At 41.2% G+C, this 15,381-nt stretch overlaps 1 protein-coding gene across 2 annotated transcripts in view; it reads right to left on the bottom strand.

Moving 5' to 3' along the window:
• UNC79 (unc-79 subunit of NALCN channel complex) overlaps nt 1-15,126 on the bottom strand; it is a 112,832-nt gene extending 97,706 nt beyond the window's left edge. For both annotated transcript variants that reach the window (XM_075712410.1, XM_075712411.1), the window contains exons 1-3: nt 15,105-15,126; nt 9,446-9,566; nt 2,748-3,052 (exon numbers count right to left, since the gene is read on the bottom strand). In XM_075712410.1, coding sequence (XP_075568525.1) covers nt 2,748-3,052; nt 9,446-9,566; nt 15,105-15,126 — 448 coding nt within the window. The remainder of the gene's footprint in view (nt 1-2,747; nt 3,053-9,445; nt 9,567-15,104) is intronic.
• Nucleotides 15,127-15,381: the final 255 nt, after the last annotated feature.

Genomic DNA, 15,381 nt, shown 5'->3' with positions numbered 1-15,381 from the left:
AGATCCAAAGGGAAGGGATATGTTATTGTGTACCTGGGCACTGTGGCATCTTTATACCCTCTTCCAAATGAGGAACTGAGCTGGGGCCAACAGCCCTCCAAGAAAGGTTACAGCACTCAGTGAAACAGAAGTCTGAACCTCTATGATGATCCTAATACATCACAGGGCTTTGCCCCTGCATGACAGGGATTCCTTTTGTTACTCAGTCCGTAACCTTAAGTATGTTACACAGGCCTTCAGACTCATCTGTACAACTAGGATGATTTAAAACTGCTTCTGTAAAGTGCTGTAAACATCATGAGTCATAGTAAGTATTAAAATTAGCACTCCATTTCAGTGGTTCTGGCAAGCCTTCTATGCAAGCGTCTAACTAGATGCTTAATGCTACAGAGTGTTTCTCTCTTGCAACACATATTTACCAGCTAAGCATTAAGAATTTTGTATAATCTGATTGGACCAAAGCTCAGGACTGCCTAGCACACCAGCTCTACTTACCCAAACAGCATTGATTGTTCTGATTAAAAAAAAAAATGTTTTAGTCAAATGCTAAGCTGAGGGAGAAATAAATAACAAGTTGTATTGCAAAATTTAATTCTCTGTACACAGAACCATAGAAAATAGCAAGTGACCTCCCCTTGCCCCAAGCATGAGTCAACCAAATCAACCTGGCAGATATTTATCTAAACTGTTCTTAAAAATCTGCAAGACAGTTCACTCCTCCTCCTAGCAAAGCATCCTAGTGCTTAATCATCTTTATCATAAAAAGGCCTTTTTTTTTTTCTTCACATTTCCATTGCTGTAGTTTAAGCCTCTAATTTCTTACCCTGATCAACTGTAACCACAAATAGTTTGGTTTAGTTTATTTCTCTTTGCAGCAACCTTTACACATTTGTATATAAAAATCGTCTCCCATTTTTCTCTAAGGTAGACAAACCAAATTCTTTCCATTTTTCCTCACTGTTCACATTTTCTAGACCTCAAATCATTTTTGTTTCTTTTTCCTGGACTCCTCCCAAATGGTCCATGTCTTTCTTGAAGCCAGATGGACAAATCTGAAAATTTTACTCCAGCTGAGGCCTTGCTAGGGCTGTTAGAATGATAAACAAAATGCCTCGGGTGTCTCATACACAAAACACCTGTATACATATTGCTAGAATAATACTAACACATTAATGACTTATGGTCTGCCTCTGATCTACTGTAACACCCAGATCTCTGCAGTATGGCTTTCAAACTAGTATTTCCCCATTTCATTTCTGCCATTGATTCCTCCCGCTTAAACACAGTATTTTACATTTCTCCTTTGAAGGTGTTTCAAAACAGAAAGCAATTTGCCAAGATTGTTTTGAATCGGGTATCTTTCACACAAAGGACACGCTATTCGCCATCTTGACAACCTCTGCAAATCAAAGTGCTCTCTCATTTCTATCAGCCAAGTAAAAAAATTAAAATATTTAATAACACTAGACCCAGCACAGACTCCTGTAAGATTCCCACTTGGTATACCCTTCCAGCTGACAAGAGCCACTGGTAATTACTCCTGGAGTGTTTTCCTCACTCAAGAGGGGACCATATGTCCCAGATTGCCTATTAGGATGTCAAGTGACACAGCAACAAAAGCATGACTAAGGACAGGAAAACCCCACCAGGAGAGCCATTGTGCTGCCATAAAAGGAGATTATGTTTGCTCAATGTTATTTGTTCTTTACAGGTCTCCATTGGTTGTTAATTATCACCATGTTACCTTTTCAGAAAAAGACTGTTTTGATAATTAACTCCACCATTTCTAGAAATTGAAGTTAAGTCAACAAGTCTATAACTTGCTAGCAGCCCCCCTCTTGTATGATCATACCATTTCCTAGCGCAGTAGTCTTTGATTCAAAACATTCTGCTGCCAACTCAGAAGGAATTCAGCAACAACTTTCGTCCTAAAGAATTTCAGCAGTGTATCAGACTGACAACAATCTTCCTATACTGAACTATGTAATACACCCTGATGCCATGGTGAAAATTAATATTTGGCTTAGGTAACATAGGGAGAACACTGGGCTCCTGAATTCCAGCATGGAAAGCCACAGACTAAGAAGCCAGACATATGCAGAACTTGAAGGAAAACAATATAAATACAACAGTCACAAAAAATCTTGTTATTAACTAATCCAGACCATAAGAAAATACGGCTTTTCTGTAAGTCAGACAGAGATTTGCTATCTTTTTACCCAAGAATATTTTAAAGCCATCTCAAATCACCATTACCACGGTTTTTCTTCAATTGTGTGTATACTATGTGCTATTTAGAGATGGACCTTCACCAAAACACTCAATCTGCATATTCGTTATAGGCCAGATACACATTTGCAAGCAATCTGTGCCTTTTTAGGAGAGCCACCCCAAAAAGACCAGTCTGAAGATATCCCAGCAGATTCAAATTCAAAATCCAGATTTTTTTAGACTCATCTGTATTATTTTTGTTACATACCATTGTATTTTAGTTACATACACCAGCATAACACTAAAAATCAGACAACCTCAGAATTCAAACCCAAATCCACAGTTAGCAAAAAAAAAAAAAAAAATCTTTTATTTAAGAAAGTCAAACCAAACACTTGGATATAAACACATCCCAGGAGATTCGAATTCCAGATCCAGGTCAGTTTAGGCCCATCTCTTCTACTGCATTTATGCATCATTCATGGATTCACAGCACTGAAGTTAAGCATACTGGAGGGGTTCAAGGGCCTGCTTACCATGTTGACCATGTTGTAGCAAGGGAACTAGATCCAGCAGTGTCACCAGTGTCACGTAAAGTCCTTGATAGTCCAAAGATGGGTAGTCTGATAACTGAGCATCACGACTTTGCTGGCCACGTTCAGATGGAGCATCTCGCAGGACGCTGTAAAGGAGGGAGCGAGTAACAGTAGGGTTGATGGAACTGACCTGTGGTCTTAGAGATGGGGTGAGTGGGAATGGCACAGGAAAAAGACACATGGTCATGGGCACTGTCAAATTGGAGGCATCTTGATTCTCCTTCTTCCCTGTGCGGGACAAAATGCTGTTGGGGGGACAAAGAAAAAAAAGAGACAACAAAGACACAAAGAACAGCACATTACATTGAAATGACACTATAAAACAAATAATAAAACACCAGATACATCCCACATAAGATGCAATCGCTACCGAAACCAGTTTGTCTACAAATCTAGCAACCATTCACTTTCATGCTTGAAGATAAGAGAATTAAAAATTGACACCTAGGAAAATTTCATTGCATCTCATGTGTTATCTGGTTCATAAGGAGCAAAAATATAAAAATGCATGTTTCAGTGCCCTACCCATGTTTCACAGTTAAGAAAAATTTTGAGAATTAAAAGTGTTTGCTATGTAAAAATAGCTGTGTCAAAATCGGCTGGTATTTTGCTCTGAGATTTTGAGAGATTTATTTCTTCCCCCCCTATAGTCTTTTGAACCAACTGACTGAAAACATGCAAAATATAGGTGTGGCACTTGCAGAAACATGTTTTAGCAAAGAATAAACATGTGTGTTTGTTAAGATAGTCTTAAAAATCACATGTTTATTGCATTAAAATAATGTCTGTATGTATTTTATGATACTGTTTCATGACCACTCACTCAGTATCATTTGAGATAATGAAGTTTAAACAGGCACATGGATTTAGAAATAATATAATATTTCTAAAATGTTAACTAAACTACATTCGGAAAACTTGTAAAATAATATATAGTAGATGGTCTTTAGCATATGTTTGTGAGCTAATGATAATGGTTGTTTATGTGTGGGTTTAATTTTGCCCATGTTTAGGGAGGAAACATTTTACTTTATGAATACAAACACTCCTTGAGTAAATAGTTACCTTCAAAAATCTAAGGGCTAAGCAAGCAAGACCAATTATGTAACTGCAGATCAGACAGTATGTTACCATACATTCCTGCTGTTACTTACGTTATTATTCAACAAAACTCACTATAAACTAAAGGAGAGATAATTTCAAAAAATAAAAAGGATTTAGTGGGAATCAAAATAGAGGCTATACGTCAACCAGCTTGTTATGGCGTTTTAAGAATGTTGTAAACATGGTTGTAAACATGTTAATCTAATGTATTAAAAAATAAAACCCACTATTTTAAATAAATTGTCACTTAAGCAGTGTTATATTTTAGTTATCAGGCAATTATAGGGTTAGTTCATAATATTCATATGTGCCTATAAAATATAATATACCTTTTAAATGTATTAAACCACACACAATGCTTTCTTTTTTAAGCACGTTTTGCACCTCTCAATGGTTGGGATTTCCAAAAGCAGTTGCTGTTGGCTTAACTCTGCTCCCAAATTCAGCGTCAAAACTTATAAAAGACAAGTCAGTGGCATTAAAATTTCCACTGACTAATGAAGAGCAGAGTTATGTCAAGAGGGAGCACTTCCGGAAACCTCTGTCCTCTTTAACAGTACAGAAATCCCTATCATATAATCACCTTAGCACAGATACATCTTACCTCACAAGTCAATTCAACAATTCACACAAGTAAGCTAAACTCTTTGCTAAGGTGCTTATAAGAGGAGGTGTCATTCATTTGCTATATATATAAAAAACACTTTTACAAGTACAGTTTTATGCCAAGTGGCTACTATCACATCACACTTACAGTCAGAGATGGCAGACAGTCTGCTTTAAGAAACTACATACTTTTTCTTTCCTTTTTTATTGTGCCTTATACATTTGGCAGATTATTTTGGTTTCTGTTACCCAATGTCCAGTACAAGAAACATGGTGACTGTCATGACAGTATTTATGAAATCGTATCAGAAAATTGCCTAAGATCTAGTATGACTTTAAAAACAAGTGATCAGAGTGCTGATTCCTTTTTATTTGCTTGATGTTCATTTGCTGTACTTTGCAGCTCATATTTAGAGATATGCAGGTACTAGCTTACATTCCTTCCCAGTCTACCAACAGATGATACCTATTACCCATCCCTTTACTTGCCAACACATCACTTCAAGCACACTTATTTCCAGAAAGGATATTACTGTATTAATTAATGCTTGCTTTGGAAAGTCTAAGGCAGTGATGAAGAGCTTACACTATAGGCTTCCCTTCCTTTTAACACTGAGCTTTGGCCCCATCTATGGATTACAGGCCAAAGCACATCTGGATTACAAGCCAAAGCACATCATCTTGTATCTTGATCAGGGCATCCTTCTGTTCACTTCAGGAACAGCAATGAGACCACATCTAAATTCCAGCTGCAACCACGCCAAATTTAGAAAAAAAAAAAAATCAAAAAAAAACAACTTTCAGATGCAGGCTTTTGCCTGACCTATATGTTTTAAAAGCAATAAGCAGAAGAGTCAAAACTGAAAATCTAGGAAGTCCCCTAAGACCAAGACACAATGATTGCAGTTTGCTCCTGTTCCTGTTCAAACCAAGTACTGAGAACCTGCAGTGTCTGCAGATCATAACTCCATACTGAACTTGCTCCATGACAAGTGACGAAGCTACCAGGTCTTGTTTCAAGATATGTAAATCTTTGCTGCCAATCTATCCCAAAACTCCTGCCTTCCAGGAAAGTCTCCTAAAATTCCTACAAGAGAATGGCATCTCACCAAGGCAGCAAAACAAGCTTGACCATTAATTAGCCACTGGGCATTTATAACTATTCCTTATGAAAAACATTTTACTTAGAAATACATATGGAGAATTTTCTCCAAGAAAATGTGAAAGAATGAGCTGTTCTGCAAGATGTTTGTTAAGTCTTAGATCATTCCTCAAATGAGGGAGAAAACACTGAAAATGAGCAGGGCATGAAACAAATTCATGCTGTAATGTAAAGAAATGCTTTTGCCCAAAGAGAAAATTAAGGAAGAACTAAATGAATCAATGTGCTATGCATTGTGTACGGTGATTTTATGTGATGTTTGTTCATAGAAATAAGGAATTTATTTTCTTCAGCCATTCCACATCTGTTCCCCCCACCCCTGAGCTTGTAATTTATTGAGGCTATGTACAGAGCAAAGGAGCAAATTAATCCCTTACGCAATCCAACTATAGCTAGCAGAATGACACCAGATATGAATGTGATCCAAAGCAGTGGGCATGTCCCACTGCAAAGAACACAGCCAACGTGTCCATAACATGGAAAGGTAAAAAGTATAATAAACTGTAAAAGCTACATCTGTAAAACCCAATCATCATATGGAATTTCTCTGACTAATCACTATTCCTCCATTATTCCTTTGACTACATATGTTCATCAAGAAACGTTTATCATAAAAAATTCAGCTGCAAAGAGTACACAGCAAACTGGGAAATATTTTTTAAAGTTATTTTAAAATAGTAGATGAGCACAAGCAAACTGAAGACCAGATCCAAAATCTCCAGAAATCAATGGGCATTTTTGCTACTGTTTGATCAGTATTCTCTGAGCAGCCCAAATTCACTGCATATGCTCTGTCTGTCTCAAGCTAGAAAGATTATCCTCCACCATGTACTTCTATCATTGATGTTAAACCTTGCACAACAGAGTCTCAGTGTAGGAGGCAGAAAGAAGACTCAGCATGCAAAATATTCAAGGAAATTTCTGAACACGCTCTTCAGAAAGGTTCTTAGCCAGTCTGGTTAGTTTTAGGGTAAATCTTGCAGAGATCTGCACACAGTGGGTGGGAGTTTCCTTCTTTCCATCTGCCACACTGAATACAGGGTGTGTTCTGTTTTGCTTTTTTATCCAGCTTCTTTCTTAGTATCAGCAAGTGTATAAACTTACATTGGTTCAACCACAGCACTCAGGCTTTGACTCACAGCTCATATTCCGCAGTTACGGGGATTTAGAATGTGGATTTGACCTTGCTGAGTATCAGAACTCAGTCCGCTTAAATTTAAATCCAAGTTTTGGCTTCAAATTCTGGTGCCCTTTTAGCTGAGGCTGATCAGATCCCAGATCATGAAGGACAAAGTCATTTGTGTAGACCTGTGTATATCAGATACGAGTGTCGCTTCTGTCCCATGAGGTTCAGCATTATCAACAGGAGGATTTTGGTTCAGTCCCATTCTGAACAGGAAATAACGAAATGGCGTTGCTCAATTGTGCAATTGCTGCCCCAGTTTCTTATCTGCTCTCATAGTTGGTAAGTATAAAGCTTTTTCAGTAAGGCCAGAAAAATCACTGCTCATGGAGTGTGAAGAATTTGTCACACAGGACACGTCAGCTGTACTGCTTAGAAAGATGAAGACAACAGGGTGGTATAAAGACACTTTCTTTAAGCAGCAGACTCTAAATCTATCTTGTCCCAATGGACTTCTGCCCAAAAGGAAACAGATCTCATTTAGCTGTAGCTAGCAAGTGCTACAGAGAGAAAATGTTCAGAATCAAGTCCAACTTTCTTGCTTTAACAGCTTAAAGGCCCACAGCATTTAAGCAGAGGCTGTTTTGTCATACAGAATGTTACTTAAAATGCTATTTGTGCGTGTGTTCTACAAATAATCCATCAAAACAGCCTGATGTGGGAACAGAGCCACACTTCAGAGATATCTTCAGTGACTTTGAACATTTTTTCCCACTGCTGCAATATGATGAGACAAAATTTAATTTATTAATCATTAAAAAAAGCCCTACTCATTGCCCTAAGTTTCTTTAACACTCTAAATGATGAGGGAAAGAAATTTCACAGTGGTTAAACAATTCTACTCTTGAAATTTTCAAAACAGGAGGTTTTTAAGTTTGCAGTGAACAGGTGTTCCACTGATAATGAGTATTTCTGTCTATGTATCTTTAACTTGTTTGTAAGAAGGAAAGAATTCTGATACATCCCAGGCACTTTAAATGAATGTTAGAATTAACTACTGTCACTCTTTCAAGTTTAAATTCTTGCTTCTCAACTTATCTACATCATAGGGGTTATGTGTAAAAATATATGGGTTAATTGTATTTCATAATGTTTCCTCAAGAAATAAGGCAAAAAAAGCTGTATTTCCAAACTAGCTTCTGACAGCAGGGACAATCTTTCCAGGTATAAATCAGGAAGCTATGCATAGAAATGCAGCTTTAACTGCATTTTCCTGGATGTGAAAACCAGTGCCAGCCAAAACGCGAGCAGACAAAATCATGTCTTCACTGTCAAGAGCCATTTTAAAAACAATTTGAAAATATGAATCCACTAGGTAGCACAGTGGAATGTATGTCATTCCTAATTAAGTCTTACAATTTTTCATATCTTTTTATCAAGACAAGAGGTAGTATTTCCTATTCAAAATGTATTCTGTAATCGTATGCGTCCTGGTTTCGGCTTGGATACAGTTCATTTTCTTCCTAGTAGCTGGCAGAGTGCTGTGTTCTGGATTTAGGATGAGAATAATGCTGATAGCACGCTGATGTTTTAGTTGTTGCTAAGTACTGCTTATGCTAGCCAAGGACTTTTCAGCTTCCCATGCTCTGCCAGGTGCACAAGAAACTGGGAGGGGGCACAGCCAAGAGAGCTGACCCAAACTGCCCAAAGGGCTATTCCATACCATATGACATCATGCTCAGTGTATAAACTGGGGGGGTTGGCCGGGAAGCAGCGATTGCTGCTCAGGAACTGTCTGGGTATCAGTCAGTGGGTGGTGAGCAATTGCATTGTGCATCACTTGCTTACTATATTATTATTACTGTTATTATTATATTGTTATTACTACTCCTACTGTTGTACTTTATTTTGTTTCAATTATTAAACTGTTCTTATCTCAACCCAGGAGTGTTTCTCACTCTTACTCTTCCGATTCTCTCCCCCATCCCATTGGGGCAGGGGGAGTGAGAGAGCGGCTGCGTGGTGCTTAGTTGCTGGCTGGGGTTAAACCACGACAGTATGGTATTTAGTACTCTATATTATTACTAAATATTGGGCTAAATCAAAACCCCGGGTCAGAACAATCCTGACCTGCTGTTGCCATCCAAATCCAGATCTGTATACAAACTCTGTGTCTACTTGTATTGTTACAAGGGACTGAACCAGAATCCAAACTGACAGCCAGCTGAACTATGGCACAGTAAGAACCTAGTTCTGCTCATCTGGCTCATTGCTCTAGGATCCTGAGGCACCAGGACTGTCAAGGAGGTCATGAGTATATACATCTAAAACTCTGTAGGTCACAAACTCCTTTCTTCACAAGTTCAGCATGTTTTGTGCATTCAGCTAAGTCTTGGGAGGGCCAAGCAAATGTGTAATCAACCAAGTTTATTTTAGAATCAGCCACTCAATAAGCAGCTCAACTGGGCAAATTGGGCAACAGCCACTGAAGAGATTAATTCATACCATTCCTTTGTTAATTATGCTCTGACTCTTTTTGGCTGAGCATTGACCCATTAAATCTTGCAACCAATTCAAAGTCAATCAATACCCCCTACAATTCTTTAGCTCTTTTTTTCTTCAAGAGCATTAGTTAAAACTTACCTCAATAACGTCTGAGAAAAGTATTTCAGAGTATTTGCAATGTCAGTTCCAGAGGGCACAGGGTAAATGTTGTGGAGAACCCGGTTGTGGTATTCCTGAAGGTAACGGATTTTGGAAGCAACTACATAAAAGACAAAAAACAAACACAAAAACTTTCATTTAGTTTTTTTGCAGACTTTGACAGAATCACGTCTGTTCCTACCATATCTGATCACTTTTTTTATTTAAGAACTAAATTGTAAAAACCAGAAAATTATCTACATTCCTTCCATTTTGACTGAATAAATTGGACACTCCAATGCAAGAGTGCCAATAGGAAGACACGGAAGTGAATGCCTGTATCTGTATTAGACCAACTTAGTGCCAGCAAATTTAAAAAAAAACCCAAAACCTGCACTTCTTCTGTGTCTCCAAGGATCTCAAGATTCATTTATAATGAATGAGTCATTGGATCACAGAAGGTTCATGTGAGACAGATAAGTATTTCTACAGCCAAAGCAGAGACATAAGCTAAGGCAGAGACAGCTCATGTGATCTACTTTAGGCTATACATTTACTTTATGCAATGAACTAAAGAGATGAAAAGATCTGTGCTCTTTATTTGTCTTAGGAAGTCTGATCAAGCAGGTGAGCGGATTTCAAAGAATAGTACAAGCTCTACACCTTTACTGAAACCATTTTTTTTGTTTCTTTTAGAAATAATAGTGCATTTATTTTCTAATAGAGATCCTTGTTCAGTATTGGAAAACAAGTGACTACCCACCATAGCTGCAATGCCTTGCATTGCCTATATGGCACAAGACAGTCTCATGCAGAGACACCTGGGCACACTCTCAACTCTTTTTGCTCTGCTCAGACTAATCAACTGTGCTGAGAAACAAAGTGCATTGGCTGTGGCAGAAGGCTGCACCAGCTCAACTGCGCTTCCAGCTAGACTGCTTAGCAGTTGTTCATAGCATCACTCTGTGCGGACACAGCCTCAGTAAAAACAGAGCTGGCTGGGAACTCTTAATCATGTTAAAAGTGCACCAAGACTATGTAATAGGCAGTTAAAAGGGAAGATGCTTCTGAATGACTTCAGCCCTTAAGCATATGGATTATGACAGTCTTTCACTACACCAGGATATACCTTCTTCCCCTACAAGGCTCATTCAGTGTGGAAGATAAATTGTGCTTCCTAAATGAGCAATCAGTCAATACTTTGTTTTACTCTCATTGTCAAATGGCATTTATTAAAGAAAGAATACCATTAAGTCCTCCGCTGAACAGAAAGGCACTAACTTCCTGAGAGAGACCCCTATGCCTCTTGCTGCTACTGTATCTGAACATTTCATGAGCATTCTGATTTTTTCTGTATCACTGACAAATTGAATGAGGAGGGGTGACATTATATTCATACTGCAGAAAAAGATTGAAGGACAGACCCCAAGAGCAAAGTGTCTGCAACTGCTGTTGGAGGCTCAGCTTGAGAGAGAGAGCCATCTTGCCAGAATAGATAGCAGTATGTACTGGACTTTCAGTCGAATAAACAAAAGCATCTGTGAGTGCTCAGTCACACAACAAATGAGGTTTGACAATTTCAAGTCAGTTACCCGTAAAATGAGGAACACTCAAATAATCAAGTGAAGAACACTGCTTGAATTGCATGACAAGAAACCCAGCCTTCCGGCACCCAACTGCCCTCATCATGATCATCCTTTCTCCCGTTTCCTGCTGTACTGACCATATCCTCCCAATTTCTGCAGCAAGTGAAGCTTCTACAGACAAAAGTCTCCCCTCATGATATTACCCTGCTTTATCACAGGGAGAAAGCCCATCATATGTCTGAATAGGGCTGGGATCTATGGGAAAACAGCAAGTAAAAATTCAATTAGGGACACTGTCATAATGCATATGCAAAAGTAGTAAACTAAGGCTGCATAAGCAACTTTCATTATATTTCCTCAGTGTTACTTCACAAATTTATTTTAAGGTGACATTCATGGACAATTAAAATCAATCACTACTTTTCTTCCCCCCAAGCAACTGAAAACAAAGATTTGTCACATGGGCTCAGATTACCTCAGTACAGCTAGGAGCAAGAGCAGAGCCTTTCAGGCCTCCACACAGGCCAGTGGCACATGAACTGTGCTCTGCAGTAGGTCACCCCTGTCTCTGTGAGACCAGCCATAACTAGCTTCCTACACGCCCCCAAAACCACTGGGGTAGTAACGTTTGGTCACGATGTATTTCACTCCAGGTTACAGCATTTATTTTAGCAGTCCAAGACCTGTTTTCCCCTCCTTGTCCCACACCTCATTCTTTCTGCCCACTATCTCAGTTTCAGTCCCAGAGCTGCAGGTCGGTTTACCAGATTATCTAAAGATAGACACTTTTTATTGTTGGGGTTTTTTTACTGTCATGAAGACCCCTATAAAAGCTAATCTAGATTAGGTTAGATTAAGAAAGGAATTACTTCTTAAATATATTTTGTGATTTTATATATACTTTCTCTTGCTGGGGGGGGGAAGAGTATGAAGCCAGGCATATTTGCAAAGAAAACAGACCACATTTCACAGTACCCAGCAAAGAACAATTCCCGGCAAGATGCACAGTTTACTGTGGCTGCCATGGTTTGCTGTCAGATATCTCTAAGTGAATTGGATTAACAAAATGCCAAAGATGATGTCAGAATTCAGGTCTAGATTTATTTCAGACAACTGCCTCTCTACAGCTACTTACTTTCAATCAAGGGTATAGAATACCTAGAATCACTTTTTTTTTTTTAACAGAGAAGTAAATCTATTTATTTCTATTAATCAGCATTGTCACGCAATTGTATCAGGTAAAATACCAAACCAGAAAACTTATTTATAAAGCCTAAATATTAACATTACCTTTAGGCTAAAGGTTTTAACCTCACCTCTCAGTTCTGTTTCCCAGAATACTGACAATTTCAGCACAGCCTCCCAGAACACAAAGAAACTTCTGAAGGAAAGCCCCAGAGCAAAACTTTGCCAACTTTAAAGATACAGAAGTGTGTGAATGACCCAATTTTCTGAGTTTCTGAGCACCCAGAGATACACTTCAAAAAGTGATGTCACTCTGTGGAAGTACTTAGCTATTGTCATAGGGTCATCACATAAAACAAATTTTAAAAAGAAAAAAAAAAGAAAATAAAAAAGTTATTCCACAGTGCTTTGCTGAGTGTCTCTCTAGGATCTACATAGACCTAACTAAACTCCCTAGCCCCCTTGTAAGCACTGAATCAAGAGTGAAACCATTAGTAGTCTTTAAAGATGGTCTTGGTTGCTCCACTGTCCTGGAGAAGAACAGAGTAGGCATCAGGAATCCTCAGGACATTACTTACCACAACTAAACACCAGTTACTGCTATTCAAGGTGAAAAAGAACTAATTTTCTTTGAATACAATAGAACACCTCAGGCATGGCGTGATGAGTCAAATGATGAAAGCCACTGTCAATACTGGTGGTATGAGATACGAGATGCATGTGGTCACAAAAAAGGGAGGCTTCTCGAGACGATTTCCCAGATGGCCACCATTTTATCTGTTGTTCATACAGCCTGCCAAAGAGCTGTGGGGTGGCCACAGATTTAGAGCAGTGCCTCTTCTGTTCTGATCAGTCTGTTTCCTCATTTGTAGTGTTTTGCTGCTGTTCTTGGTATATTGAGATTATGACTTGTGACTTGACTCCTTCCCAAGACATTCTGGTTCTTGCCTGTCAGTCAATGAGGGCAGAAGCAACAACAGCAACAGCTGGCGTTTGAAAGTTTGCCTGATAGTGATATATGCACATCAATATAATCCTTGTCGCAGTCCGTCACCATTTGTCAAAAACTGCAGGTGAGGGAATCTTGAAGTTATATAGAGACAAAAACATTTGGTAACGCCATAAGAACTAGTCAGGGGAGCAGCCTTGGTAAACAAAATACATTCAAGTAGGTTAGAACGCACAGGATATGTCCATTAACCGAATACTCTACCTGGAGCATCATGAAAAAGAATGTTAGGAGGTGGAAAGATCTGAAACCTGGACCCCAAGTAAATCTTAAAACAGAGAGCAACAGAGACATGGCAGGGCAAGATGCAGTGTCTTGAACAGTACAAGGGGATGAAAAGAAAAAACAGCCAAGGAGAAAATATGAAAGAGAAGCTCAAACAGAGCAGACCAAAAACATTAGGAATGGAAAACAGAAGACAGAATAGAAAAGGCAGAAAATGCCAAAGGCAGTGTTGGGACGAAAGGCAGCAGAAATTCTTCCACATGCCAGTGTGAAAGAAGCATAATTAATATATAAGTATCACAAGAAAGAAGAAACAATTACAGAACTCAGGTGGGGGCTGGGGAAGGTCAGAAAGAACAGAACAGTACAGATCCAAACACTGCACACTTCAGGGCTGCGGCACGGTCAGGACATTGTGTAGTTATGAGGCCAAAAGTGCATCACTACAGCAATAAATTAGCACTCACATAATATTTTAATAGCAACATCATCCATCACTGTAAATAAGCAGTAAACCCTAAAGGAAAGAAATACAAGTATTCTTTTCCTTAGAACAGTTCAGCACAGGCATATATAAATACAAGGATCCTTCCCAGTGACCTGGAGGAAGGAGACAGAAAGTCTCAGCATGTGAAGTGTCAGATCACATCACGTCATCATGACAAACATCAATCCAACCTACTGGTCGCAGACTGCCTGGCTCACACCCATCACACTGTATCAGGAGAGCAAGTAGCTTTGATACGGGTGACAAGCTCGACTACCCTGGTGTTCTTTAAGCCTCCCAGCAGGGCTCTTGCAGAGGCACCAGTTGTTATCAGCAGTATCACCAGTGGGGAACACTAGCATGGCCCAGCTGCTGACGTCCCAACCACCGCTGCCATCTAATCTTGCTGTGATCAGATCTAGCCAACATGGTTGTTAAAACATCCGTGGCTGTGAGGAGGCACGCCAGGCCCCGGGCAGGGGAACACCAGCACCCGGGGGGCTCCTGCTGGGATACCCTGGGGGCTGTGGCAGGCCAGACAGTAACACCCAGCCTACGTTCACTCAAAAGGTGAACAGCACGGGCAAGAATGACAGCACACCTCCCTTCTCTGTCTCACAGCAAGACCACCTTCAAGATGGCAACGCACGGGTCACCTCTGGTCTCTACAGTCGATCTCCAGTCTCTCAGGCGGGCACATCCTTCGGGACAACGCACAGCACCGGCAGACGGGGCAGGCTGGACCCTTCCCGCCGGGGGGGCGAAGGCCAAGCCGCCGGTCTCAATCTTAACCCCCATCCCCCGATCCCTTATGTCTCCCCCTCAGGTCCCCGGCGCTGCCTTTGCACACACACGCCGCCTCCCCAGAAGGGCCACGCCGCCAGCGAGGCGCGGGGCGGGAGGGGAGATGCTCCGTGGGCCGCCGCCACCAAGCACTCGGCGGCGGCTGAGACAGAAAGAGCCAGAACGCAGGCAGCCCCCCCCGCCCCCCGCCTTGCGCTAGCTGCTGCGCGGACGCCCCATAACGCGGTAGGGGGCCGGGCGGCGCTACCCCGCCGGGGCCACCGGCAGCCAGGCAGCTCCATCGGCGGGAAGGCGCCCCCGGCCGCCCGCCCCCCGCTCCCCTCGGACAGGCCCCGGCCCGCGCCGCCTGGCCCCGCCACTCACACTGCTCCGCCTTGGTGGACATGCTGCCGCCCCGCTCTGCCCCTCAGCCGCCGAGGAGCGCCTGCCCCCGGCCGCGGTAACGGCGGCGGCGACCGCTTCGCCTCAGCACCGGTGCCGCTGCCGCAGGGCTGCGGGCCGGGGAGCGGCGGGCGGGCGGGGCTGGGCGGGAACGGGCTCTTAAAGGGAAAGCGCGTCTGGCGGCCGCGGCCGGCGGCGGAACGGCGGCGGCCTCGCAAGGGACGAGGAGGGCGGAGGTCCGCCCGCCCCGGGGCAGCCC

The sequence above is a fragment of the Pelecanus crispus genome, chromosome 6 (genome assembly GCF_030463565.1).
Source record: "Pelecanus crispus isolate bPelCri1 chromosome 6, bPelCri1.pri, whole genome shotgun sequence".
Classification (NCBI taxonomy): Eukaryota; Metazoa; Chordata; class Aves; order Pelecaniformes; family Pelecanidae; genus Pelecanus; species Pelecanus crispus.
The sequence above is the reverse complement of the archived record's forward strand: the minus strand, read 5'-3'. Positions and strand labels throughout refer to the sequence as shown.